Raw genomic sequence first — 27,151 nt, 5'->3', positions numbered from 1 at the left:
GATACTGAGTTTTATTAATTTACACACAATAAGAGCTCGTTCCACATATTGGCAAACTTTGTGCCCTCCAACAATATCAAATTATATTGAGGATAAAATTCCATATCTCGGCTGGGATTGAACCCACGCCCTCCTGTTTACCAGGCGAGCGCCTTGACCACTACACCACCGAGGCAGGTCCATTGCAATGGGTCCATTTTTTTACATGATAAATTTACAAGAATACAGAGTGATAACAGGGGGGGGGATTAATTTAAAAAAATAGACGTATCAGCTGTCGGGTTTTGCCCCAGTTTGACTCAAATGTTTCACCACGTCCACCCAATCCCAGCCTCGTGGCTTGTCCCCCTTCCCATCGGACCGTTCCCATTGCTTTCGCTTCTGAGCTTTGCTGAGGACCTCCTTCTTCACCTTCTCCTTCTTGCTGTCGGCGCCCGTGTCGTCTATATCCTGGAACACAAATAATGGGAAATTTGTCTTGAGTCTAGTACAAATAAGAGTCTGGCGGAGGGACTATAAACAGTAGATCAGAGTCTGGCGGAGGGACTCTAAACAGAAAGTAGATCAGAGTCTGGCGGAGGGACTATAAACAGTAGATCAGAGTCTGGATGAGGGACTATAAACAGTAGATCAGAGTCTGGATGAGGGACTATAAACAGTAGATCAGAGTCTGGATGAGGGACTATAAACAGTAGATCAGAGTCTGGATGAGGGACTATAAACAGTAGATCAGAGTCTGGATGAGGGACTATAAACAGTAGATCAGAGTCTGGATGAGGGACTATAAACAGTAGATCAGAGTCTGGATGAGGGACTATAAACAGTAGATCAGAGTCTGGATGAGGGACTATAAACAGTAGATCAGAGTCTGGATGAGGGACTATAAACAGTAGATCAGAGTCTGGATGAGGGACTATAAACAGTAGATCAGAGTCTGGATGAGGGACTATAAACAGTAGATCAGAGTCTGGATGAGGGACTATAAACAGTAGATCAGAGTCTGGATGAGGGACTATAAACAGTAGATCAGAGTCTGGATGAGGGACTATAAACAGTAGATCAGAGTCTGGATGAGGGACTATAAACAGTAGATCAGAGTCTGGATGAGGGACTATAAACAGTAGATCAGAGTCTGGATGAGGGACTATAAACAGTAGATCAGAGTCTGGATGAGGGACTATAAACAGTAGATCAGAGTCTGGATGAGGGACTATAAACAGTAGATCAGAGTCTGGATGAGGGACTATAAACAGTAGATCAGAGTCTGGATGAGGGACTATAAACAGTAGATCAGAGTCTGGATGAGGGACTATAAACAGTAGATCAGAGTCTGGATGAGGGACTATAAACAGTAGATCAGAGTCTGGATGAGGGACTATAAACAGTAGATCAGAGTCTGGATGAGGGACTATAAACAGTAGATCAGAGTCTGGATGAGGGACTATAAACAGTAGATCAGAGTCTGGATGAGGGACTATAAACAGTAGATCAGAGTCTGGATGAGGGACTATAAACAGTAGATCAGAGTCTGGATGAGGGACTATAAACAGTAGATCAGAGTCTGGATGAGGGACTATAAACAGTAGATCAGAGTCTGGATGAGGGACTATAAACAGTAGATCAGAGTCTGGATGAGGGACTATAAACAGTAGATCAGAGTCTGGATGAGGGACTATAAACAGTAGATCAGAGTCTGGATGAGGGACTATAAACAGTAGATCAGAGTCTGGATGAGATACCGCGAGCAAACCGCGAATAGGTGACTTATCACAGAAGAATCGATGAGGACCTTCTACTTATGAAAATGAAGGGGAAATGAGTAAATTAATTCCGAACTTCAAACCTATGGTCAAAATGTAGGAGAATCCTCCCCTCAACCCCCTACATTTCCCCTGACCCCTTACATGGTTTTTGGTAGTAGGGGGTCAAGGGGAGGTTTCTTCAGACCTAGATTTTTGTCAGAGCTCATTCTCTTTTCTGCTTTCAGACTGGAAGGTTCTCTCTGCTCCCTCTCTCCTCTCTGTGATATCTCCAAATATTTCAACATGATTTTTTTTTTTTCAACAAGAGCTTCCATTAGAGTATTTAAGATGACCAAGGAGTATTTCCTATGTAACTTTTCACGAGAAATCGATCGGTGTACATGTAAGGGTTCTAGGAATGATGGTTCACGAAACAAGACTGACCGTTTTGACTTCAAGTTTGAAAAAAGTTCCCGTTTATCTGTCCAAATATTTTCATTATTAATATTACATACCCTCTCTTTCTGTACTCATATTTTGTGTTTTTAGGCTGTCTCAAGCCGTTCTTACCAGCGATTGTAGCACAGTTTCTAGAGGAGGCTGTACGGGCTCAGTCTCAGGTTGACTAGCGATTAGTTGATCTGCATTGTCCCGCAGATATTCAAACACTGTGAAGAACCCAGGTATTCTAATCTAAATATCTCACCAATGTAACATGGTTCTTACCAGTGATTGTAGCACAGTTTCTAGAGGAGGCTGTACGGTCTCAGTCTTGGGTTGACTAGCGAGTAGTTGATCTGCATTGTCCCGCAGATATTCAAACACCGTGTAGAACCCAGGTATTCTAATCTAAATATCTCACCAATGTAACATGGTTCTTACCAGTGATTGTAGCACAGTTTCTAGAGGAGGCTGTACGGTCTCAGTCTCGGGTTGACTAGCGAATAGTTGATCTGCATTGTCCCGCAGATATTCAAACATCGTGTAGAACCCAGGTATTCTAATCTAAATATCTCACCAATGTAACATGGTTCTTACCAGTGATTGTAGCACAGTTTCTAGAGGAGGCTGTACGGTCTCAGTCTCGGGTTGACTAGCGAGTAGTTGATCTGCATTGTCCCGCAGATATTCAAACACCGTGTAAGTCATGGCGGAACCCAGATACTGCTCACACTCCTCCGTAAGCTTCTGTTTGATATGAGACTTAACACCGGGGCCACTGAGGAGTAAATGGGAGAAATATGTAAAGAGTGAGCTGTATAAACAACTACTTTCTTGAAGGGACCAAAACAGAAAATTAATGTCACACAGAAAAAAACTACTTTTTTGAGTGAAGTGAGTGAACTAAATAGAAAAAAAACTATCTTTGGCCCTACAATCTAATACCAGCCACTCACACTTCAACCTAGGTTTGTCAGTCAGCAGCAACACATGTGATAGAAGAAGCTTCCAATTTCAGGTCTTAAAACAGAAAAAGAAGGAAATTGTCACACAAGGGTTCTTCAACTTTATCAATAGCCTGCTGTTTACCTACATCAAAGAATTTAATAACCCCCATGAAAATTGGAACTACTCTAAAAATGTTGAAATGGAATTAAAGTCCAAAAAGGACCCTGGCAACTGGGAATACTTACATATGTTTGTTATAAAACAGATCCATGTTGAAGGCAGGCATCTCAGTTGGGTAATTCTCACCCCATGAAATTTCGAACAGAAATGATTTGCTATCCCCATCATCCCCGTACTAGAAATGAAAACAGAAAAAAAAAGAATAATAATTAACCCAATTTTTGTATGGATTTGATTAAAACATCCACACGTAACCTTTCTGGTGTTCCTGTGTTGACCCAGCACATAAATGGGAAGTATTGTGTGTCTTCTTGCCCATCTGATGAGAGACATACATACTATGGGATGGGCATGTTAAAAAGACTAGAGTCCCATGCATATTGAGATCTAGTCCCATAGGGAAATGGAATTGTAACTGGGAAACTTGGATTAAAAATCGACGGTCCCTTGGATTCCCACATAGACAGGTTGGACTGTATTTGATTTACCTTATACTGATAAACTGTGTCTGATATCATATTGAAGGCAGGGTCTCCATCATATATTGACAGTAGAACTTCTTTCTCCTCTTCTTGCAGCTCTGAATTACTCATTTCTCCTTTTTCTATAGTGAAAACATAAAAGAAGACAGTAAATGTAAAAATAAATGAGGAAATAAAGCTAAAAAAAAAAAAAAAAGAAAAAGAATTTACAAAAATAAATAAAAAAAAAAAAAAAAAAAAGAATTTACAAACATAAAAAAGGGTACTTGTGCAGAAGTCACGTCCATGGAATATTGTGATTAGTGTTATTACAGGGTTAGGTTAAATACAAAAAGGAGCTTTTCTTTTCCACGGACGTGACTTCTGCATAATTACCAAAAGAAGGAAAAAACCCTCAACCAATAATATTTCAAGTACCTAACCTAAGAAAACTGCTGTTTATACCTATTGTTTTACAACTGTTCAAAGAGTTCATGTAACATTCTGTTTTGTAATTATAGGACAATTTAAAGAAAAATGTAAAACAGCTTACCCTACATATGGACAAGTGGGGATCTGGGGACAATGGGATAAGCTTGTTTTAAATCAGAAAAATAGAAACTTGATCTTCTTGTCTTGGTGAAACAAAATAGAGTTGATATGAAGATAAGAGATAGTTTATAAAGAAATAATCAAGAGGTAGAAAAAAAAAAAATTAAAGAATTTTTCAAATTAAAAATTTAAACTTATATTTTAATTTTATCAAAAACAATTAAATTTGATTTCTTAAATTAAGATTAACATTACACCAATGGTTAAAAATTTAATGCACATATATTAGAAAACATGAATAGCATTAAGGCAATTAGTTATTTGAGAATCCAAGCAAAGCTTAAAAGAATAGATTGTACTAATGGGTGAGGGTATTTAGAAGGTCTGGTTTGTTTTATCCGATGACAATGTGTGAACACATCTTGTTTATGATATGCTGGCCACTCATGCTCCTATCAAGGTTTCAGAGTTTCTCTCTCTACTGCTTTATTAGGTCAAAGTAGGAAAAGTGAGGAGTTGGGAGTTCAGAGTCGTTTATGGAACAGGGATGTTTAGGTCTACCCACGTACAGCTCTACCTGATAGGGATCCTCTTAGTACATTGTGGCAATGTTTCAAACTTACCTTATATGTTTGGTTTGTTTTATCCGATGACAATGTGTGAACACATCTGGTTTGTGTTATGCTAGCCACTCATGCTCCTATCAAGGTAATCTGCTTTTGAGTAGGAAGACGGCTGTTTCAGAGTTTCTCTCTCTACTGCTTTATTGGGTCAAAGTAGGAAAAGTGAGGAGTTGGGAGTTCAGAGTCGTTTATGGAACAAGAACAGGGATGTTTAGGTCTACCTACGTACAGCTCTACCTGATAGGGATCCTCTTAGTACATTGTGGCAATGTTTCAAACTTACCTTATACGTTCAGTCTTCAAACTTTTCGGTCCATTGGACAAAGAAGTAAATTATTCGGGGCAAAATACAGGCCAGGAAATATAAAAGCTTAGTAGAAAACTGGATAACTGGAAAGGAAAAATTAAAAGAAAATTCGGATTTAGTTTAGAAATGTAAAAAGTTAAAAGTTTAACCTCAAAAAATTTCATTTTTTTTATGTAATCTGTTGCTAGCTTCACGTGGGTTGGCGGGTTCGGCACTTCGGCAATCCGATGTGGAGTTATCGTACCTACAAATTTTGGATTTTCAGTATTTTTCAGTTATTGAAAAAATAAAATAATGTAATGTAGAATGTAGGTACCTACCTAAATGACGTAAAATAAATGTAGAAATGACAGGGACAATCAGAAATTTACCCAAAAATCGGCTTTACTAGTGGAAAAAACCAACTTCGGTAGTCCCGAACTCTTTGCCCGAGGTACGACACTGATCACTGATAAGGAGCGCGGATAAGCGCTTGCTAACTTCTCAAATCAACAACACTTTTTAAATTTGAAAAAAAAAAAACGAATTTTCTTTTCCATTTTCCAAGTTTTCTATTTCTTTTTATCGTTTAATTTTCCGTGATTTTTTTGTTGTTGATGTTATTTGTTATTTCTCATTTTAAATTTAAAAAAAAAAAAAAAAAAAAACGGATTTCCTTTTCCATTTTCCAAGTTTTCCATTTCTTTTTAATAGTTTAGTTTTCCGTGATTTTTTTGTTGATGTTATTTCTCATTTTCTCACATAGCAAATAAAGAATTATAGCCAGGTTTGGCTCTTCAAAAGTCTGGAAGATTGTGGCCACTAACCTGGAACAAGAACTATGGTAGAATAGGTAATGTACATCCTTAGATAGACTGTTAAGGATAAAGTTTGCCTTGGGCAGGAATCAAACCCACGACTCTGTGGTTACAGTGTTAAAATGGAGTCTGGTAAGGAGCATTGAGCATCAAGGGTGTATGATAGAGGGAAGCAATAGAATCAAACCACATAGAGCTGAGAGCATATAGCTCTCTGCTCTACTCCATCTTTACACTTAAACCTCACTTGACAGCTCAGTAGTAGCAATTCTTCATTGCCGTGGCTTCTGAAATTTAAATATAATTTCTATGATTTCAGGCAAAGAAATGGAGCGTTCCCTGCCTCCTCAGGTAGAGGGAGACATACAGTCTACGCTGATTATAACAATTGATGAAATACTCTGGACCAATGCACAATCCCAGTCCACCGTAACCAATGCCAATCAAACAGACAGTGTTGTCTCTTTCCTCTGGTGGGGAGATGAAACACCATGCAATTTCTATCCTGTCAATATTAAGAATGGAGTTGTGGAGTCTGATATTGAGAAGACACTACGCTGATTATAACAATTGATGAAATACTCTGGACCAATGCACAATCCCAGTCCACCGCAACCAATGCCAATCAAACGGACAGTGTCGTCTCTTTCCTCTGGTGGGGAGATGAAACGCCATGCAATTTCTATCCCGTCAATATTAAGAACGGAGTTGTGGAGTCTGATATTGAGAAGACGCTACGCTGATTATAACAATTGATGAAATACTCTGGACCAATGCACAATCCCAGTCCACCGCAACCAATGCCAATCAAACGGACAGTGTTGTCTCTTTCCTCTGGTGGGGAGATGAAACGCCATGCAATTTCTATCCCGTCAATATTAAGAACAGAGTTGTGGAGTCTGATATTGAGAAGACAAAACTAATTTTCCATGTCCGCACAAGTGCTAGTCTGTTTTCTGACTATTTGAAGAGTTCTTCCCCTTTAGTGCTAACTATTAGCTCGGTGGCAAATGGTTTTGTTTTTGGTAAGCTAAGACCTTAGAGCTACATTAGAAATTAGATGGGAGGTGTTGTAGTTGTTTTTAGCTTTAGACAAATACTGATGGCAGATAAAGAGTGTATTTTTTTTTTTTTATTTATTACTATTATTTTTTTAATTTTATTTAATATTATTATTTTTATTTTTTTATCAATAATCTATGCCAATAACAAAGAACAAGCCCTCAATTGTGAGGGCTTCTTTTTTTTAAAGCAGAGAGAACCCTTTGAAAAACTGCCTGCTAGCTATATCGGCCATTTAAGTAAGGTTTTATAGCCTTTTTTTTATTAAAGGAAGGTATTTTAACTGTGTTAAGCATAAATGCTTGTCACAAATGTCATTCCTTGCTTAATACACTATGCTACATTTTATGACTTGACTTGGACTCAAACCACCAACCTCCAGATCCAAAGTCCACCGCACTAACCACTACACCACTGAGGTTGGTTGGTCAGTGGTGCACACTAAAGCCTTTTTTACAGTAAGTAGAAACTTAGGTACAGTTCATTTACTCAAGTAAGATCCAAAGTCCACCGCACTAACCACTACACCACTGAGGTTGGTTGGTCAGTGGTGCACACTAAAGCCTTTTTTACAGTAAGTAGAAATTTAGGTACTTACAGTTCATTTCATAGATTCGTAGAAGCTCAACCCGTCCTTTGGGGCTGACCAGCCCCTACACATACACTACAGTTCATTTACTCAAGTACCTAATCATGAAAAAATTTCTAGGTACCACAATCATCGAGGACTGCTCTACTGTGATGAACACCTCCAAATATCATCCCATTCTGAATAACTGTGTGTTTATCGGAGATCTGAAAATACATTGGGAGCTTATTCCAAATCAAGTCTTGTTCTACAGAGATCTCAAGCTGAACCATCAGATGCTTCATATTCAGCCAAATGCTGTCAAAGAGGCTGGAACCAATGCCAAAGAAGTGAGTTGCGTAAATTATTCAGAAGCCACAGCAATGAAAAAGAAAGCTTCTTTTTGTGTTTAATCTAACCCTATAGTAACACTGGTCAGTGCTGAAATGGTGAAAGCTCCTTTTTGTGTTCAACCTAATTTTTAAAAAAAAACCAAAAAAAAAAAAAAAACCTAAGTAAATGGAATTTAAATGAGTGTGTTCCCACTACACACGACACGATTTTTTTCCGAACGACAAGTGAAAACGGACCTTAATGAATAGAGGATGTAGAATAGAATAGAATAGAATAGAATTGAATAGAATAGAATAGAATATACCTTGTTGTAGCCTCCGGGGCCTAGTGGGTATCACACTAGGCTTACACGCCAGAGGTCACGGGTCGAAGTTATTTTGACTCTTTGCTTGGAGTTTGGGGTGCACTCAGCCTCGTGAGGACAATAGATCAGTTGCGCTTACTTGGGTGATATTTCAAAGTCATAGAGCAGGAAAAATAAGGACCAATGGAATTTTTCTTTTTCTTCTACGACTTCTAGATACCGAGATAAATCGATTTAAAATATACTTTTCGGAGTTTTGACCTCAGATTTGAATTTTTAACAACTTTTTACGTAGGAATCGACCTTTCATTAATAATATTTTCCCAATTGCAACTCCTCCATTGAGTAGCTACTTTAATCGAGTAGCGACCAGTTGCGGCATTACCAGTGTAAAAAGATTATTGAAATTTGGAAAATGATTGGATAGGAAGCACTTAAGATAGAAACACACTACCATCACATCACGTGAGCTCACGGGGGAGTCAGAAAGATGTAGTTCAAAGTTTTCCCATAATATTGTAGGTAATCTCCTTCAGGACAGACACACTACTATCACCTCACGTGACATGATAGTAGTGTGTTTCTACCTTTAGTACTGTTGTGATATCCATTAAGTTTGCAAAAAGCTCTGCTTTACGATAAACGATTTGAAATTTAGAGTTTCTTTCCTAGAATAAAAATCATTTCATTTTCAGAACGCTCACAGGCGAAGTCCAGCCCAAAGAAGTGTCTCCCTTCCTCACAGCAATCTAAACCAAACAAACCTTCCAGAACGCCCAATGTGGCTGCCAAGTCCAAAACGAAGATAAAACCTGGTAGTGGTAACGCCAAAGATAATAGTAGGGAGATGGAGAGAGACGGTGGAACTAGAGGGAAAGAGAGAGTGGAAGTCGATGCCAATGTGCCTACTGAAAAAGAGTTGGATGATGTAAGTAGCCATTCTTTTTTTTTTTTCTTTTTTTTTTCAACATAATACTCTTTATTTATGGTACATACAACCTTTCATTAATAATATTTTCCCATTTGCAACTCCTCCATTGAGTAGCTACTTTAATCGAGTAGCGACCAGTTGCGGCATTACCAGTGTATAAAAAGATTATTGAAATATGGAAAATGATTGGATAGGAAGCACTTAAGGTAGAAACACACTACCATCACATCACGTGAGCTCATGAGGGAGTCAGAAAGATGTAGTTCAAAGTTTTCCCATAATATTGTAGGTAATCTCCTTCAGAACAGCCACACTACTATCACGTCACGTGACGTGATACGATGATAGTACTGTGTTTCTACCTTTAAGTAGTACTGTTGTGATATCCATTAAGTTCGCAAAAAGCTCTGCTTTACGCTAAACGATTTGAAATTTCGAGTTTCTTTCTTAGAATAAAAATCGTTCCATTTTCAGAACGCACACAGGCGAAGTCCAGCCCAAAGAAGTGTCTCCCTTCCTCACAGCAATCTAAACCAAGCAAACCTTCCAGAACGCCCAATGTGGCAGCCAAGTCCAAAACGAACATAAAACCTGGTAGTGGTAACGCCAAAGATAATAGTAGGGAGATGGAGAGGGAAAGTGAAACTAGAGGGAAAGAGAGAGTGGAAGTTGATGCCAATGTGCCTACTGAAAAAGAGTTGGATGATGTAAGTAGCCATTCTTTTGTTTTTTGTTTTTTTTTTTCAACATAATACTCTTTATTTATGGTACATACAGGGGATGGCTAGTCGCGGACAAGGGGTACCTGAGAAACAAAGGCCAAGTCACGGAGATCCGCTCAAAAAAGTGCATGTCCATAAAAATCCATTCTATGTAGTAAAAAAAGAGCTAGACGGCCAAAGAGATCCAACCTATATGGCCCAAGACGGACTAGGCCACAAAGGCAAAGCCAGCCGTTCCAAGAACAAACATTATCCGTTCAGGATAAAATCCGCCGCGGGCGGGAATTGAACCCGCGGCGTAGCGCTCACAAGGCAGACGCTAGATTTTTTTTCTCAATTTTTTACACCATTTTTGAACCAGATACGTACTTATCTATTCCTAATAATCAGTTCCTTTGCATTAGTAAACAACAACACTTTATTTGTTTGTTTTATGGTTTCAGGTGGCCAATATTATCAAAGAAAATCGCGAGCACATCGCTTCAACGCTTTTATTACAAGAAAACACTCCCTTTGCGTCAAACAGAGTGAGCATATTGAACAATTATGAGTTTAGTATCAGTGTACCTTATATTTCGGGTCTGGCGGACGGGTCCTACATTGAGTACAGCTTCCCAGAGTGTCTCACCAAACCAGATGGAAAAGGTGAGGACATATTTGGGATGAAGACCCTATCATACTTTTGACAGCAATGTATGAAAGTGAAGAGTGAAACAACAAGAATGGGGTGCAATAGTCCTACATACTGGACTCCGCACACAGGAATTTCGTCAGAAGAGTCCCCCATTTAAATGTAATTTAATTTAATTCCCATGCAGAAGGTCCCGAGTGGGAATCCCACGATTGTAATTATTTCAACGGGTTTCTGGTGTTTTCGTGTTAATCCAGCACCTAAACGGGAAGTATTGTGTTCCTTATCTCCTATCTAATGAGAGGCATACTACGGGATGGGCATGCTACGACACAGACCACACGAGTCTAATGTATCAGTTGTTTCATTGCTACGAAATAAACAGCGGTAAACACTTTTTTTCCAAGTAGAAAAAAAAACAATTTTTTTCCATTCTTCGTTTTCAGTGACTTTGAAGGTGAAGAGTGAAACAACAACAAGAATGGGGTGCAATAGTCCTACATACTGGACTCCGCACACAGGAATTTCGTCAGAAAAGTGCCCCATTTCAATGTAATGTAATTTAATTCCCATGCAGAAGGTCCCGAGTGGGAATCCCACGATTGTAATTATTTCAATGGGTTTCTAGTGTTTTCGTGTTAATCCAGCACCTAAATGGGAAATATTGTGTCTCTTCTCGCCCATCTCATGAGGGGCATACTACGGGATGGGCATGCTACGACACAGACCACACGAGTCCAATATAGCACTTGTTTCATTGCTACGAAATAAACAGCGGTAAACGCTTTTTTTTCCAAGTAGAAGAAGAAGAAGAAAAAAAATCCCCCATTCTTCGTTTTCAGTGACCCACGACAAGCTCGTCTACACGCTCGAACTAGGCGGCTGTCGCAACCTCCACCTCATCTCCCTCCCTCTGGACATACCTTTGCCACAATACCTCTCCGACATCCCCAGCACCGGGATAATGTTCCATTTATACACCGGCCGCCATTTGACAGCCCAGAGCTACCTGTTGTATGGTCAACTGTTGGCGATGTACTATGAGATAATGTTCCATTTATACACCGGCCGCCATTTGACAGCCCAGAGCTACCTGTTGTATGGTCAACTGTTGGCGATGTACTATGAGAATAAATCCAAACAGGTGTATTATCTACCCACTAGAGTTGTACATTCTGAATCTGTACAGTTGTTAACACTACCGGTAAGTAACTGAAGTTTAACCATCTGTTGTACGGTCAATATACCTGTTGTACGGTCAATATACCTGTCTGTTGTATGGTCACTATATCTGTTGTATGGTCAACTGTTGGCGATGTACTATGAGAATAAAGCCAAACAGATTTATTATCTACCCACTAGAGTTGTACATTCCGAATCTGTACAGTTGTTAACACTACCGGTAAGTGATGGCGGGGACAAGTACTTTAATCAAGTAGCGACCAGTGGCGGCATTACCAGTATAAAATGATGATACGAGTAGATGATAATTAATAGTAAAGGAGGCACTTAGTAATGCTGTGATACTTACTCAGTAAAGTTGTGAATAAGTTATCTGCTTTACCAAAAATAATTCAGCCTCGTGAGGAAAATGAGTAGCTATGACATATAAATGGGCATAGCGACCGGTGCCAGCATGGTAGGTAAACATTGGATGTTAGGATTATTGAGATATTGGAAAAAAAATCCTACAATGCTGCAGTGAGCACCAAAGTTGTGATATAATAACACAAACTGCATTTACATTTTACATCTTTTTACATTAGTTCACGATTTGATTGATTATTCTGTTTCAGATGACTCTGGAGTACCGATACTTCCAATCCACACCTCAGGAATCCGCAGATATATCTCACTTCTGGCGACGAACCTGTATGTTAAACAAACAATTCAATACGGAACAACTAGCACGGGCTTTGGACTTTGAATGTGACCAGGTCCCGAGCAGACAGCACGAAATGAGAAGTGATGGCCTAAGAAGTGACCGGAGAAGTCAGGATCTTAGAAATGATGGGCTAAGAAGTCAAAATCTTGGAAATAATGGGCTGAGAAGTGATGGTCTACGAAGTCAAAATTCTGGCAATAATGGCCTGAGGAGTGAAGATCGTAGAAATAACGTTGAAGATCTTAGAAATAATGTTGAAAATCTTAGAAATAATGTTGAAGATCTTGGAAATATTGGGCCGAGAAGTCAAGACCTTGGAAATATTGGGCTAAGAAGTGAAGATCTTGTCCTTCAAACCTACAATACCAGAATGAAAACCCTACAATTCCACATTATCGAAGTCAGAGTCCTACAAACCTACAATACCAGAATGACAATACTACAAGCCTAGAATCTTCAAACCTACAATACCAGAATGAAAACCCTACAATTCCACATTATCGAAGTCAGAGTCCTACAAACCTACAATACCAGAATGAAAACCCTACAATTCCACAATATCGAAGTCAGAGTCCTACAAACCTACAATACCAGAATGAAAATACTACAAGCCTAGAACACAGAAAGTCCACCATCCCTACAATATATCAAAGAACGATCTACAACCACCGAGTACCCAAAAGTTGGTCCTAAAACTCCACAATATCTACAATACCAGAATGAAAACCCTACAATTCCACAATATCGAAGTCAGAGTCCTACAAACTTGGTAGCTTCAAACAATACACTAACGATGGTGCTCACTTCAAACAGAACACCGATATCGATAAAACCCACTTCAAACACAACTCCAATTATGAAAGTAACGCCAAACAATTCACAAATATCGAAAGTACCGACTTCAAACAGTTCACAAATATAAACGATAGCACCTTTAAACAGTATACAAATATCAATAACACTACATCCCTGCAATATGTCAAAGAAAGATCTACAGAAAGTCCACCATCCCTACAATATATCAAAGAACGATCTACAACCACCGAGTACCCAAAAGTTGGTCCTAAAACTCCACAATATCGAGATGAAAGTCCTTCAAACCTACAATACCAGAATGAAAACCCTACAATTCCACAATATCGAAGTCAGAGTCCTACAAACTTACAATACCAGAATGAAAATACTACAAGTCTAGAATATCTAGACCACAGTCCAACAAATAGTAGTGAACTCCATCGAAAACTGTCCACGATTCTGGAAACTAGCAGCAGAGATGTGTCAAGTGAACCGGACATTGAAGAAATGGAAATCAGAGAGGATGGTAATGAAGAGAGAACTGCAAATGAGTATAGGACTGAAGAGAGATGCGTACGATATTCCAAGACCTTACAATGGGCTATCAAAAAAGTCGTACGAGAATCCTACATTTTACGATGACCTGTCAAATGGTCCGTACGTTAATCCGAGACTTTATGATGAAGTTTCGAAAAATCCGTACCATAATCCTACTCCTTACGATGAACTGTCAAAAAATCCGTACCATAATCCTACTACTTATCTGAAGAGAGACGAAAAGATGTCGAAGATGTTGCAAGCAGATTTGATGAAACTCGAAAACAACATTACAAATATGAAGTTGGTTACAAAAATAAACCTGGATACAAAAATAGTTATTATAGAGATAAACCTATTTACACAGATACATATGAAAAACAATACAAAGATAATCCCAATTTTGAAGGAGAAAATGGATACAAAAATTACTCTAGATACAGAGATCCACCTAAAAAATCCGTACCATAATCCTACTACTTATGATGAACTGTCAAAAAATCCGTACAAAAATCCTACTACTTACGATGAACTGTCAAAAAATCCGTACAAAAATCCTACTACTTACGATAAACTTCCAAATGAACTGTGCGGTAATCCAAGACCTTACAAAGAGTTTGACCCGTACAACCTTCCCCCTGGTAAAGCACGTCCTCACGACAATGCTAGATATAGGGAAGGCATCGATATGTACAGAACCTGGCAAACTGTCCCCGAACATATGTGTGAGAAGTTGGCAATGACTCAAGATGTGTTTGAGAAGTTGGCCACATCTCAACCACCAAATATTGAGAACCGAGCTACGTCTCAAGAACCATACATCTTTGAGAACCGAGCTACGTCTCAACAGCCAGATATCTTTGAGAAGAGAGCTATGTCTCAACAGCCAGATTTCTTCGAGAAACAAGCCATGGCGGAAATACAGGATATGTTTGAGAACCGAGCTACATCTCAACAACCAGGCATATTTGTTGAGAACCGAGCTACGTCTCAACAGCCAGATATCTTTGAGAAGAGAGCTATGTCTCAACAGCCAGATTTCTTCGAGAAGCAAGCCATGACTGAAATACAGGATATGTTTGAGAACCGAGCTATATCTCAACAACCAGGCATATTTGAGAACCAAGCCTATTGTGACACAACTCATGGGTGGCCACCCCAATTTCCCAACGAAGCTCACCAATTGGCTACTGAGGCACAAAGGCAATTCATCAAAGAAAGACGAGAGGCTATGCGAACCAACGTTCACGCCCAAGTACTGCCCCATTCTGGGGATGTGAAAACGGGGTCAGCCCATCTAAGAGACGGTGACGCCTCCAAAGTACTGTCCCATTCTGGAGATCAAGGGTCTGCCCATCTAAGGGGCTGTGATGCCTCCAAAGTACTGCCCCATTCCGGGGGTCAGAACACAGTGAGAACCGAGCTACGTCTCAACAGCCAGATATCTTTGAGAAGAGAGCTATGTCTCAACAGCCAGATTTCTTCGAGAAGCAAGCCATGGCTGAAATACAGGATATGTCTGAGAACCGAGCTACATCTCAACAACCAGGCATATTTGAGAACCAAGCCATTTGTGACACAACTCATGGGTGGCCACCCCAATTTCCCAACGAAGCTCACCAATTGGCTACTGAGGCACAAAGGCGATTCATCAAAGAAAGACGAGAGGCTATGCGAACCAACGTTCACGCCCAAGTACTGCCCCATTCTGGGGATGAGAAAACGGGGTCAGCCCATCTAAGAGACGGTGACGCCTCCAAAGTACTGTCCCATTCTGGAGATCAGAAAGGGTCTGCCCATCTAAGGCACTGTGATGCCTCCAAAGTACTGCCCCATTCCGGGGTTCAGAACACAGTCCATCTCAGTGACTATCACGGGAAGGCAGATCGATCTGACTGGGTTTCACCAACAGACGAACAGTCAGCGCAGAAAAACCCAGCGGAAATAGACCGAAAACGGGGTCAGCCCATCTAAGAGACGGTGACGCCTCCAAAATACTGTCCCATTCTGGAGATCAGAAAGGGTCTGCCCATCTAAGGGACTGTGATGCCTCCAAAGTACTGCCCCATTCCGGGGGTCAGAACACAGTCCATCTCAGTGACTATCGCGGGAAGGCAGATCGATCTGACTGGGTTTCACCAACAGACGAACAGTCAGCGCAGAAAAACCCAGCGGAAATAGAACCTACGGGAGAGAACCCTTTTCGGGCGGAATTAAACGATCTCGACCATCGGCCTTTATCGGCAAAACTCGGGTTCAGCGTTGGACCGAACACGCGACCGCTAAAAAACGTAAATTCGGTGTCCGCATCGAAGAAAGCGGTGGATAACAAACCTCATTCTAAGCAGGAAGACACCAAATCGATGAGACCCGCGGTTAAAGTGGTGCCCGCATCAGGTCATATGAATAACATCAGCAGTGAACATCGAGATTACTTGCCAGGTGAGTGACTCAATAATAGATGGACAAATGTTCGCAGATTCAACTCGAGAAGAAAACCGGAATACAATATCGGAAATCAACACGTCTGATGAACTGACTTGTGATCATATGAATAACATCAGCAGTGAACATCGAGATTACTTGCCAGGTGAGTGACTCAATAATAGATGGACAAATGGACTTTACACGACCTGTATAGCTGAATAGAAGAGTAACAGTTTTCTCCCGTACGCAATGACGTCATATCAACTTCCCCAATCAAGCTCTACTAGTGTAATGCACATGCGTTTTTGTGTGCATGATTTATATCGTGACGTCACAACTATTGAACTTTTTCATTAGAACGGGGAAAACCTGCGAATTTTCTATATTTTAAAGATACTTTTTCAGAGTTTTGACTTCAGATTTGGCTTTTCCACAAATTTTTACGTAGGAACCGACTTGTTATTCATAATTCTTACCGAAATGGATATCCTTCATAGATAAAGAACAGTATACCTAATTCTATTCACAGGCGAATCTCTGAGCTACGAAACGTCCCTCCCTCGAGGTTTTCTCCCGTACGCAATGACGTCATATCAACTTCCCCAATCAAGCTCTACTAGTGTAATGCACATGCGTTTTTGTGTGCATGATTTGTATCGTGACGTCACAACTGATTGAACTTTTTCATTAGAACGCGGAAAACCCCCGAATTTCCCACCTTTTAAAGATACTATTTCAGAGTTTTGACTTCAGATTTGGATTTTCCACAAATTTTTACGTAGGAACCGACCTGTTATTCATAATTCTTACCGAAATGGATATCCTTCATAGATAAATAACAGTATATCTAATTCTATTCACAGGCGAATCTCTGAGCTACGAAACGTCCCTCCCTCAAAGGATGAAACTCACAGTAAATGGGAACGGACCTTTGGGTAGGAAGATTGTAGATTGAATTGACATGATGTGTTTCTATATGATTTTTTTCAGGAGAAGGAATATCTAATCCTAGTTGTTTGGTACAAGGCCAAGATCAACGAATTCACAGGCCGAGATCCCAGTTCCGATCATGTGCTCGGGTTTGTAAAAATCAGCTTGGCCCCTCTACTAACAGGTAATCACGGTTGGTCCAGTGGTAACGCGCTTGCTTGCCATGCAGAAGCTACTATCTGAACCTCACCTGATCAAATCCAGCAACAGAGACAAAGTAGATGCCATCATAGCTGATATTATGAGAGAAGACGAAGCAAGTCATGAGATATATAACAGACGGCCAACTGGACCTCCGGAACTAGGAGGTCACAAGAGCACAACAATACAAGGTAGAAATGAACAAAAAAGTCATAAGGAAACAGCAGTACAAGGAATACATGAACAAGGAGGTCACAAAAGAAAAATAGTACAAAGATCCAATGAACAAGCAGGTCATAAGAGACAAACAGTAGAAGGAATAAAGGAACAAACACTTCATAAAACATCAACGAATTCACAGGCAGAGATCCCAGTTCCGATCATGTGCTCGGGTTTGTAAAAATCAGCTTGGCCCCTCTACTAACAGGTAATCCAACTTAGGCCGAGTGAGTAGGTATCACACTGCACGCCAGAGGCCCCAGGTTCAATTCCTGGTGGAGCCGAAGTTTTTTCGGCTCTGTGCTTGGAGTTCGGGGTACTCTCAGCCTCAAGAGGACAAGTGAGTAGCTTGTAGCGACCAGTGGCGGCATTACTAGTGTTAAAAAATAGCTGATGAGTAATAATTAATAGTAAAGAAGGCACTTAGAAACGATGTGATAGAAATATGGAAATTGATTACAAAGGTGGCATTTAGTAACGCTGTGGTACCCACAAAAGTTGTGGAAAAGTTCTGCTTCACCACAAAGAATTGATGATTTGATTTTGAGATCGACCAGCGGGGGTTAACGAGCTCCGGCTTCTTTTACTTTCCTTTTCCTATATTCTTCCGAGTGATATCTAGAGGTCACTTAATTTTCAGCCTCATCCTAGACAGTATAAATGAGGTATATTCTATCCTATTCTAGGGCAAGAGGTTTGGGATGCAAAGATGGTGCGGGCTGTTTTTAATTGAACTGTTGTTATAAAAAAAAAATCAAATAATGATGTCCTGAAAAAAAAAAAAAACTTGTGACATGCATGAAAAAAAAAGAAAATTCTAATTTCTTTCACAGGTCTTCCGTCAATTCGAGGCTGGCACAATATTGTCAACTTCTCAAACAAGATCTGCGGGCAGCTCAAAGTCTCCGTGGATCCTCTGGAGAGGTTTATAATTACATGTACACAAAATACATAGAAATTACAAGCAAGGGGCGAAATTATTGCCTAAGGCAATCTCTACCATTCAACCCTAGATATACATAGATAACAATAAAAATGAGTAAAAAATAGACAGAAAAGATGTTTAGTTACCTATGTAAAAAATTAAGAAATTGAGTTATACTGAGATATTGTTTCCCCTTATTGGGGATGTGTTATATCTCAGTTAAATGCCTACCTACTTTTGTTTACTTAGTTTGACTAGAAAAAAAAAAAAAAAAATGTTGGAGGGGACTGTAGGTAACTGCTAGGCTCTTATCGTCCCGAAATCGAAGAGAGAAGGAAGACAGAATAGAAGAAAGCCAGCCGTTCCGAGAACGAACATTATCCGTTCAGGATAAAATCCCCCGCGGGCGGGATTTGAACCCGCGGCCTAGCGCTCACAAGGCAGACGCTAGATTTTTTTTCTCAATTTTTTTTACACCATTTTTGAACCAGGTACATACTTACCTATTCCTAATAATCAGTTCCTTTGCATTAGTAAGTAAACAACAACACTTTATTTTTGTTTTATGGTTTCAGGTGGCCAATATTATCAAAGAAAATCGCGAGCACATCGCTTCAACGCTTTTATTACAAGACAACACTCCCTCTGCGTCAAACAGAGTGAGCATATTGAACAATTATGAGTTTAGTATCAGTGTACCTTATATTTCGGGTCTGGCGGACGGGTCCTACATTGAGTACAGCTTCCCAGAGTGTCTTACCAAACCAGATGGAAAAGGTGAGGACGTATTTGGGATGAAGACCCTATCATACTTTTAAGAGCTTTTCGTTATATCTTGATATCGTGAGGTTGTTCGTTCACTTTCATTGTCTTTAGATCTGCCTTGATTATTTCTAGCAAATTGCAGATGTCTAGCTTGAAAACTACTTTCAGTTATATCTTGAATCGCCCCAGTATTATCAGCGGTTCTGCTGATATCGTGAGGTTGTTCGTTCACTTTCATTGTCTTTAGATCTGCCTTGATTATTTCTAGCAAATTGAAGATGTCTAGCTTGAAAACCACTTTCAGTTATATCTTGAATCGCCCCAGTATTATCAGCGGTTCTGTTGGACATAGGAGACACTTTCTCCTCTCGAACTAATTTGCCATCTTTGGACACAGAATATACTTTGTCCTCCCGGACCAACTTGCTATCCCTGGACATAGAAAATACCTTGTCCTTCCGAATCAATTCGCAATCTTTAGACAAAGAAGTCACTTTATCCGCTCGTACTTCTTTTCTTTCGAGTTTCTTTCCAATCTCTTCTCGCTGATTTTCAGGCAGATTTGCTGGTTCATTTTCCTTTCTAGCCATTTTATTCGGATCTTTTCTTTTCGTTATATTTGAAGAACTTTTCGTTATATCTTGAGATTTTCCTGTTATATCTTTGGAACTTTTCGTTATATCTCGAGATTTTCCTGTTATATCGTTGGAACTTTTCGTTATATTCGGAGAGCTTTTCGTTATATCTTGATATCGTGAGGTTGTTCGTTCACTTTCATTGTCTTTAGATCTGCCTTGATTATTTCTAGCAAATTGAAGATGTCTAGCTTGAAAACTACTTTCAGTTATATCTTGAATCGCCCCAGTATCATCAGCGGTTCTGTAGTCGGCTTCCAGTCTGGGGTTCGTGGTTCGTTTGTCTCCCACACACTCCATGATGACTTGGTTCATTTTGGAGATCTTTTCGTCCAGTTTGTCCACCGTGGTTCTGAAACAAAACCAAGATTTAAATACTTTATTATTTAATATCTTTTTTATTAGCTCTTCGAATATAACGAAAAGTTCCAACGATATATCCGGAAAATCTCGAGATATAACGAAAAGTTCCAAAGATATAACAGGAAAATCGAAAGATATAACGAAAAGTTCTCAAGATATAACGAAAAGTTCTTCAAATATAACGAAAAGAAAAGATTCGAATAAAATGGCTAGAAAGGAAAATGAACCAGCAAATCTGCCTGAAAATCAGCGAGAAGGGATTGGAAAGAAACTCGAAAGGAAAGAAGTACGAGAGGATAAAGCGACTTCTTTGTCTAAAGATTGCGAATTGATTCGGAAGGACAAGGTATTTTCTATGTCCATAAAGACAATGAAAGTGAACGAACAACCTCACGATATCAAGATATAACGAAAAGCTCTCCGAATATAACGAAAAGTTCCAACGATATATCCGGAAAATCTCGAGATATAACGAAAAGTTCCAAAGATATAACAGGAAAATCTCAAGATATAACGAAAAGTTCTCAAGATATAACGAAAAGTTCTTCAAATATAACGAAAAGAAAGGATCCGAATAAAATGGCTAGAAAGGAAAATGAACCAGCAAATCTGCCTGAAAATCAGCGAGAAGGGATTGGAAAGAAACTCGAAAGAAAAGAAGTACGAGAGGATAAAGTGACTTCTTTGTCTAAAGATTGCGAATTGATTCGGAAGGACAAGGTATTTTCTATGTCCAGAGATAGCAAGTTGGTCCGGGAGGACAAAGTATATTCTGTGTCCAAAGATGGCAAATTAGTTCGAGAGGAGAAAGTGTCTCCTATGTCCAAAGATTACCAGGAGCTCAAAGCGTGTCTAAAGAACCTGGACAGGCGCAATAGTGCGGATATGGACAGCAAATCTGGTGAGTAGTGTTTTTTGTTGATGGCGGGCATCGAACCCGGGACCTTCAGCTTCTAAAGCCATTATTACGTTTCTTGATAAACCATAATCATACTTTCATAACCACTGAATGATGACCTATTTATTGTTATTTCTATCATCCCATGGCGTAGTGGTCACTGCGCTCGCCTTGCACGCGGGAGACCCGGATTCGATTCCCGGCGGGGTCAAGAAATTTTATTTTTTATTTCTATCCAATTGAAATTTTCCTGTTTTACAAACAACAAATCAACATTTCAGATCCCAGTAGTAAAATCACGAAAAAATTCCAGTTTAAAAAACCTTGCCTAATAGATAAAACTAACAGAAATAACAAAAACATGGCACTTTTTTGCCTCTTCATAATAAAAAAATAAACACTCTTCAAGGAACCTACTAGTCTTTTGGAACATTATTGAGTATTACTAGTCTATGCCTAATTGCCTAGGTTAGTTACGTACAGGATCAGTCTGAAAAACAAATTACAAAAAGTTATGATATCCCTATGTTAATACCCCGTGAACCCCGGATTCACACAAAATTACATGTTTGCAAATTTGTGTTAAGAGTGAGTGAGTTATATAAAAATGAACTACTCTTTCTAAATATGAACTAATTTTTACGATTTTCCATGACTTTTTGGCCGATTTTCAGATTCCATGACATTTCCAGGTTTTCCAGGTCGCGTATAAACCCTGTCTTTTTAGTGGACTACTCTATGATTCAGATCCTGAATGTAACTCACTCTTTTAGGATCTGACTCACTGAGTAGTTCACTAAAAAGAGTATTTCGTTTTTTATAATTATAACTCACTCACTCTTTACACTTGCAATCGAAAAACGAGTACAAATTTTTGTCGATGGTGGGATTCGAACCCGGGACCTTCTGCATGGCAAGCAAGCGCGTTACTACTGACCAAATTATTGTTGTTATTATTATTGTTATTATTATTATTATTATTATTTACTATTTTTGTTGTTAATGTTTAACTATTCGTTGTTTGTTTCGTTGTTTATTCATTGTTGTTGTTGTTTGTTTCAGATTCCAGTCCCTCACCAGAGTGTGGCGTAGCCTCCCTGTCTTCCTCCTCATCCTCTTCCTGGAGTGCCCTACTCAAGTCCAATGAAAACCGGGACGTCCCGGACAAACCCAAACCCTTGGAACAAGCTAGACAACCGTACCAATGCTTGGATGAGGTAAGAATGGTGGTTTAACAGGGCCGTATTTAAGACGGGGAATCAGCCCTCTCTGAGCGAGATGTCAAGTAAAAGTAACAATGAACTTTCCTCTTCTACTTTTTTTTTACTTTTTTTTTAAGTTAAGCAAGGTTTATATACTTTTCTGTAAACTTTACCTATGAAATAAATAAGACCTTGTTTAGACTGCGGGAGTAAAGGGACTTTTCAGTCTCATTCTGGCAGGATAAACAAGGTATATTCTATTCTACCTCTTCGGAAAGGTCCTGTGGGAGTGAAAGTGACAGCGAGTATGCCACGGGCGAGGATCAGTTGGAAGATGAGAGTAGCGAACGGGCTGCTCCGAAGAAAAGGTACTCAGACTCGACTTTTTAGCCCGTCCTTCCTTTATTATTACGATAGTAATAACAAAAAGTCTTCCTTTATTATTACGATAGTAATAACAAAAAGTATAGTGGACGGGCTATTGTATTCGCTTCGGTGTCTGTCTGACCCCATAGAAAGACTTACCTATCCAAACCTGGTCGACCTATATATCAAATTAAAGGTCTTTTTACCAGGAACACGAAAGTGGTGGTGCAATTGTCCAGAGAACCATAACGCCAAAAAACAAAAAAAAAACTGGTTTTTGGGGGATTTTTTTCACATTTTTTCACCCAAATGAGCTCTAATCTCTCTTTTTTTTTATTTTATTTTGTTTTTGTTTATTTATTTATTTATTTTTTTTAAGTTAAGCAAGGTTTATATACTTATTTGTAAACTTTACCTATGAAATATATAAGACCTTGTTTAGACTGCGGGAGTAAAGGGACTTTTCAGTCTCATTCTGGCAGGATAAACAAGGTATATTCTATTCTATTCTAATCTCGAAATTTGTCGCGACGACCTATAAACTCAAAGCGTGAAAGTTTTAGATAACACTTCAGTCGTTATTTTAAGACCGGTTTTAGCGTCACCTGTGGACCTGTGTTAATGGATCTGAGGTCAAATTCATTTTACTAATTTCAAGCTATAACTTTTCCCTTTGTTTCAGATTCAAAATTTCGACCTGGAAAGAATCAATAATATATTTCGCAGTCGAAAGAAATGATTTTACCAAAGATCCATAATAAACCAAAGATTGGAGTCTGAAATGTCTAGATACTGGAAATACAAAATTGGATAGATAAAAGATAGATGTTGAAGGCTCGCAGGCTTGTTTTTGTCCCTAAATGTTATTATTCTTCTTTTTCTCCCTAAAAGTTGTTGTTGTTTTCAAATGCTCGGAGTTGACTATTAGGTCATTTTCCCTAAAAGTTATAATTCTTCTTTTTCCTCGCCTTTCCCCGTGTTCAGTCGGGGTCGGCGTTTTTCGTCAGCCTCTCAATCAGCCCTAACTAGGGTGATTGCTTTGGGCTGACATTTGGTTTTAGCTGTAAAAATTTACGAGCGGATGTCCCTTCGCACTCAACCATTGCTATTTTTTTTACCAAGGGAATTATTAGTTATTCTTTATTATTTTCATTACTATTTTTTGTCCTCACTGGGAATCAAACCCGGGACTTTCTGCGTGCCAAGCACGTTGCTTTTGAACTGTGTATACTTCTTTAAGTTTGTACTTTCTGTTCGTTGTTGGATTTTTTTTTCTTTTTTTTTCCTTCTGTTGGGTTAAGTTTTTACAATGTACCTAGGGGTTAAGTTTTACAATGTACCTGATTACTATTTTCTTTATTGTTACAATAATCGTCATATCAATTTTACAATAAAGAATTCGGATCTCACAATAACTTACTGTTCGTTTATTTTTACATGGTTCTGTTTTATTATTTATAATTTTACTAGAGGGCTCTAACAACGAATGCCTTATTGTCTCACCCAACTAAGCGCAACTGATCTATTATAGTTCCCTCTATCAAACATCTTAAAAAAAAAAAAAAAAAAGGTAGTTTATGGGTAGGTACAAAAACTGTATTTGATAATAATTATTTAAAAAACAAAACAAATTTAAACAATTGATGAAAGTGAAGAAAGAAGAAACCAAAAAGAAGACATAAAGAAGACTGATGTCCGGGTCCTCAAAGTGAGTTTAAACTCGGTTTAATTTAAACTCCGTTTAATTTAAACTCTTGGATTAAGCAATCTGATTGGCTGATTCTAAACTTTGAAATCAACCAATCGGATTGTATAAATCGGTTTAAACTCACTTTGTGGACCCCGCCATGAAGAAGAAAGATAACTTGAATATTCAATCAAGTAAGTAAGAAATAGCAATAACATATTTTACAAACGTATTTTAGAAAAATAAACTTCAACTAAACAACTTCTTACAAATACAAATGGGTAAAAAAAAATCGACAATTTTAAAAACCTTTCTTTTTCTCAACAACCAAAAAAACAACAGACTTAATTTCTTACAAACACTTATGATTCTTATAGAAAAAAAATCCTAAAAAAAAACTTAACTTCATCCAATAAAATTAGAAGGAAAAAAATCAGCAATTTTTAAACCAACTTCACTTTGTTCTTTTGGTCAAATTTCTGAAATTTGCCTCATAATTTTGTCAAGGGGATCAAAAACACAGAAGGACCAAAAAACCTAAAAAGATGTTTGGCTACTAGCTAAGTTTGAATAAACAAGAGGAAAAACTTTGGAGTTCAAAAATTTCAAGCATGTAAATTTTTTCTTCTTTTTAATTTTTTTATAAGCCTTTACCAAAGGATTTTCAGCTAGATTGGTAGTTGCTTTAGTACCAGACTTAGTAGTTCTTCCAATTATTTTGTTTGGTATTTCTTTCTCACTAATTGAATGATCAATTTGTTCACTTGTATTACCTTTACCACCATATTTAGTAGTTCTTCTATTTGTATTACTATTCGGTATGAATTTAGCTTCATTTATGAAACGGGTTCTATCAACATCAACATGTATTTGTTCCATATTTCCAATTTTATTCTGAGTTTCTTTCTTTACGGTTTCATTCATATGTTTGATTTCTTTGTTTACAACTTCGTTATGTCTCATTTCATTGTTTTCAGTCCCTTTCACACTTTCATCCATTCTTTTACTTCACGTTTCACTTTCATCTTCATTGACAGTTTCTTTAGCATGTTCAGTTCCATGTTCATTTAGATTGGTAGTTGCTTTAGTACCAGACTTGGTAGTTCTTCCAATTATTTTGTTTGGTATTTCTTGCTCACTAATTGAATGATCAATTCGTTCACTTGTATTACCTTTACCACCATATTTAGTAGTTCTTCTATTTGTATTACTATTTGGTATGCCATTATCATCTTTTGAATCGCTGCTAAATCTTTCATTTGTGTTACTATTTGGTACAAGTTCATCATTTAAATAATCATTGTTAGGACTTTTATTTGTTGTATTAGGTGCCTTGCTTCTATTAGGCGGATATTTATCGCCCAAAGATTCACTGTGGATTCTTTTATTTGAGTTACACATTATCATCTTTTGAATCGCTGCTAAATCTTTCATTTGTGTTACTATTTGGTACAAGTTCATCATTTAAATAATCATTGTTAGGACCTTTATTTGTTGTATTAGGTGCCTTACTGCTATTAGGCGGATATTTATCGCCCAAAGATTCACTGTGGATTCTTTTATTTGAGTTAATGTTTGCAGTGACTTCATCATCTATTGTTAGATCAGTGATACCTTGTTCAAGTCTATTTATGGTGTTAGTTTCAGTTCCCTTAGGTTTGACAAGCCTGTAGGTTTCTTTAATTTGTATTCTGCCACTTCTTGTTTCGCTTTTGCTTCTCTGAGTGGTGTCTGGTGTTTTAAATGAAGGTTTTGAATTGTTTTCTTTGGAAGCTTCAACGTTTTTGTTTTGTTCATAAGTGTTGCTGGAATATTCTTTTTTGCTGGAATGTTGGTTTAAGACCTTGTTTAGACTGCGGGAGTAAAGGGACTTTTCAGTCTCATTCTGGCAGGATAAACAAGGTATATTCTATTCTATTCTAATATCAGTGTTTGGCTGGGAGGGCGTTAAACAGGGAGGAGACTAGCCTGAAATTTCCCTTGCTAAAAAATAATAAAGGATGAGCTTGAGTGTGAAGGGCATCCACTCGTAAACCAAATGTCAGTCCAAAGCAATCACCCTAGGGCTGATTGAGAGGCTGACAAAAAACACCGACCCCGTCTGAACACGGGAAAAGGGGAAGAAAAAGAAGAACAAAACTATTTAATTTCAGAGGATTTTTAATTATGTTAGAAAAAAAAGGCTTTCAAGCTATGTCCGCACATAGTCGATGGCCGTCGATCCATGTCGACTGAAACCGTCCACACTGCATTGAAAACAAAGGTAAGCTAAGCATGTAACATTTTCACTGAACCACAGTGCTTACTTGAGATCATAGAGAGAGCAGCTGGCAGATAGAGACACAGGTTCCGGTACAAGCTTCATCACAATGCTTTCCTCGATTTCTATTATTAATACAAACACAGTGCTTACTTGAGATCATAGAGAGAGCAGCTGGCAGATAGAGACACAGGTTCCGGTACAAGCTTCATCACAATGCTTTCCTCGATTTCTATTATTAACACAAACACAGTGCTTACTTGAGATCATAGAGAGAGCAGCTGGCAGATAGAGACACAGGTTCCAGTACAAGCTTCATCACAATGCTTTCCTCGATTTCTATTATTAACACAAACACAGTGCTTACTTGAGATCATAGAGAGAGCAGCTGGCAGATAGAGACAAAGGTTCCGGTACAAGCTTCATCACAATG

The 27,151-nt window shown here is 38.6% G+C and overlaps 4 protein-coding genes across 4 annotated transcripts; 2 read left to right on the top strand and 2 right to left on the bottom strand.

Annotated features, from left to right (window-relative positions):
• Nucleotides 1-99: 99 nt before the first annotated feature.
• Nucleotides 100-5,386, bottom strand: LOC103517614 (RWD domain-containing protein 4). The gene is made up of 5 exons (XM_008482656.3): nt 5,231-5,386; nt 3,800-3,915; nt 3,377-3,486; nt 2,781-2,961; nt 100-450 (listed from the first exon to the last, which is right to left on the bottom strand). The coding sequence occupies exons 2-5, from the start codon at nt 3,902-3,904 to the stop codon at nt 271-273; spliced, it is 576 nt and encodes a 191-aa protein (XP_008480878.1). The 5' UTR covers nt 3,905-3,915; nt 5,231-5,386; the 3' UTR covers nt 100-270.
• Nucleotides 5,387-6,487: 1,101 nt separating this feature from the next.
• On the top strand, nt 6,488-14,311 carry LOC113470892. The gene is made up of 9 exons (XM_026829647.1): nt 6,488-6,524; nt 6,783-7,076; nt 7,823-8,055; nt 9,046-9,267; nt 10,436-10,637; nt 11,466-11,827; nt 12,420-12,908; nt 13,259-13,872; nt 14,077-14,311. Exons 1-9 carry the CDS (start codon nt 6,488-6,490, stop codon nt 14,309-14,311), a joined length of 2,688 nt encoding a protein of 895 aa, XP_026685448.1.
• Nucleotides 14,312-19,501: 5,190 nt separating this feature from the next.
• LOC103517617 lies at nt 19,502-27,081 on the bottom strand. Its single transcript, XM_008482659.3, has 2 exons — nt 26,765-27,081; nt 19,502-20,294 (listed from the first exon to the last, which is right to left on the bottom strand). The coding sequence occupies exons 1-2, from the start codon at nt 26,821-26,823 to the stop codon at nt 19,502-19,504; spliced, it is 852 nt and encodes a 283-aa protein (XP_008480881.1). The 5' UTR covers nt 26,824-27,081.
• LOC103517613 lies at nt 20,366-23,751 on the top strand. The gene is made up of 4 exons (XM_008482655.3): nt 20,366-20,651; nt 21,026-21,206; nt 22,266-22,420; nt 23,454-23,751. The coding sequence occupies exons 1-4, from the start codon at nt 20,511-20,513 to the stop codon at nt 23,508-23,510; spliced, it is 534 nt and encodes a 177-aa protein (XP_008480877.1). The 5' UTR covers nt 20,366-20,510; the 3' UTR covers nt 23,511-23,751.
• Nucleotides 27,082-27,151: the final 70 nt, after the last annotated feature.

Source organism: Diaphorina citri, unplaced genomic scaffold (genome assembly GCF_000475195.1).
Source record: "Diaphorina citri unplaced genomic scaffold, Diaci psyllid genome assembly version 1.1 scaffold1909, whole genome shotgun sequence".
Taxonomy (NCBI): domain Eukaryota; kingdom Metazoa; phylum Arthropoda; class Insecta; order Hemiptera; family Psyllidae; genus Diaphorina; species Diaphorina citri.
The sequence above is the reverse complement of the archived record's forward strand: the minus strand, read 5'-3'. Positions and strand labels throughout refer to the sequence as shown.

Coding starts and splice junctions, on each gene's coding strand:
- LOC113470892 (XM_026829647.1), top strand. CDS start 6,488: ATGCCAATCAAACAGACAGTGTTGTCTCTTTCCTCTG. Junction 11,828..12,419: donor TACAGTTGTTAACACTACCG/GTAAGTAACTGA, acceptor ATTCTGTTTCAG/ATGACTCTGGAGTACCGATA. Junction 13,873..14,076: donor GAGTATAGGACTGAAGAGAG/ATGCGTACGATA, acceptor ATCTGAAGAGAG/ACGAAAAGATGTCGAAGATG.
- LOC103517613 (XM_008482655.3), top strand. CDS start 20,511: ATGGCTAGAAAGGAAAATGAACCAGCAAATCTGCCTGAAAATCAGCGA. Junction 21,207..22,265: donor GGATATGGACAGCAAATCTG/GTGAGTAGTGTT, acceptor TGTTTGTTTCAG/ATTCCAGTCCCTCACCAGAG. Junction 22,421..23,453: donor CGTACCAATGCTTGGATGAG/GTAAGAATGGTG, acceptor CCTTTGTTTCAG/ATTCAAAATTTCGACCTGGA.
- LOC103517614 (XM_008482656.3), bottom strand. CDS start 3,904: ATGAGTAATTCAGAGCTGCAAGAAGAGGAGAAAGAAGTTCTACTGTCA. Junction 3,487..3,799: donor ACACAGTTTATCAGTATAAG/GTAAATCAAATA, acceptor TTTCATTTCTAG/TACGGGGATGATGGGGATAG. Junction 451..2,780: donor AAACTGTGCTACAATCACTG/GTAAGAACCATG, acceptor TTTGTGTTCCAG/GATATAGACGACACGGGCGC.
- LOC103517617 (XM_008482659.3), bottom strand. CDS start 26,823: ATGAAGCTTGTACCGGAACCTGTGTCTCTATCTGCCAGCTGCTCTCTC. Junction 20,295..26,764: donor TGCTCTCTCTATGATCTCAA/GTAAGCACTGTG, acceptor GTTTTGTTTCAG/AACCACGGTGGACAAACTGG.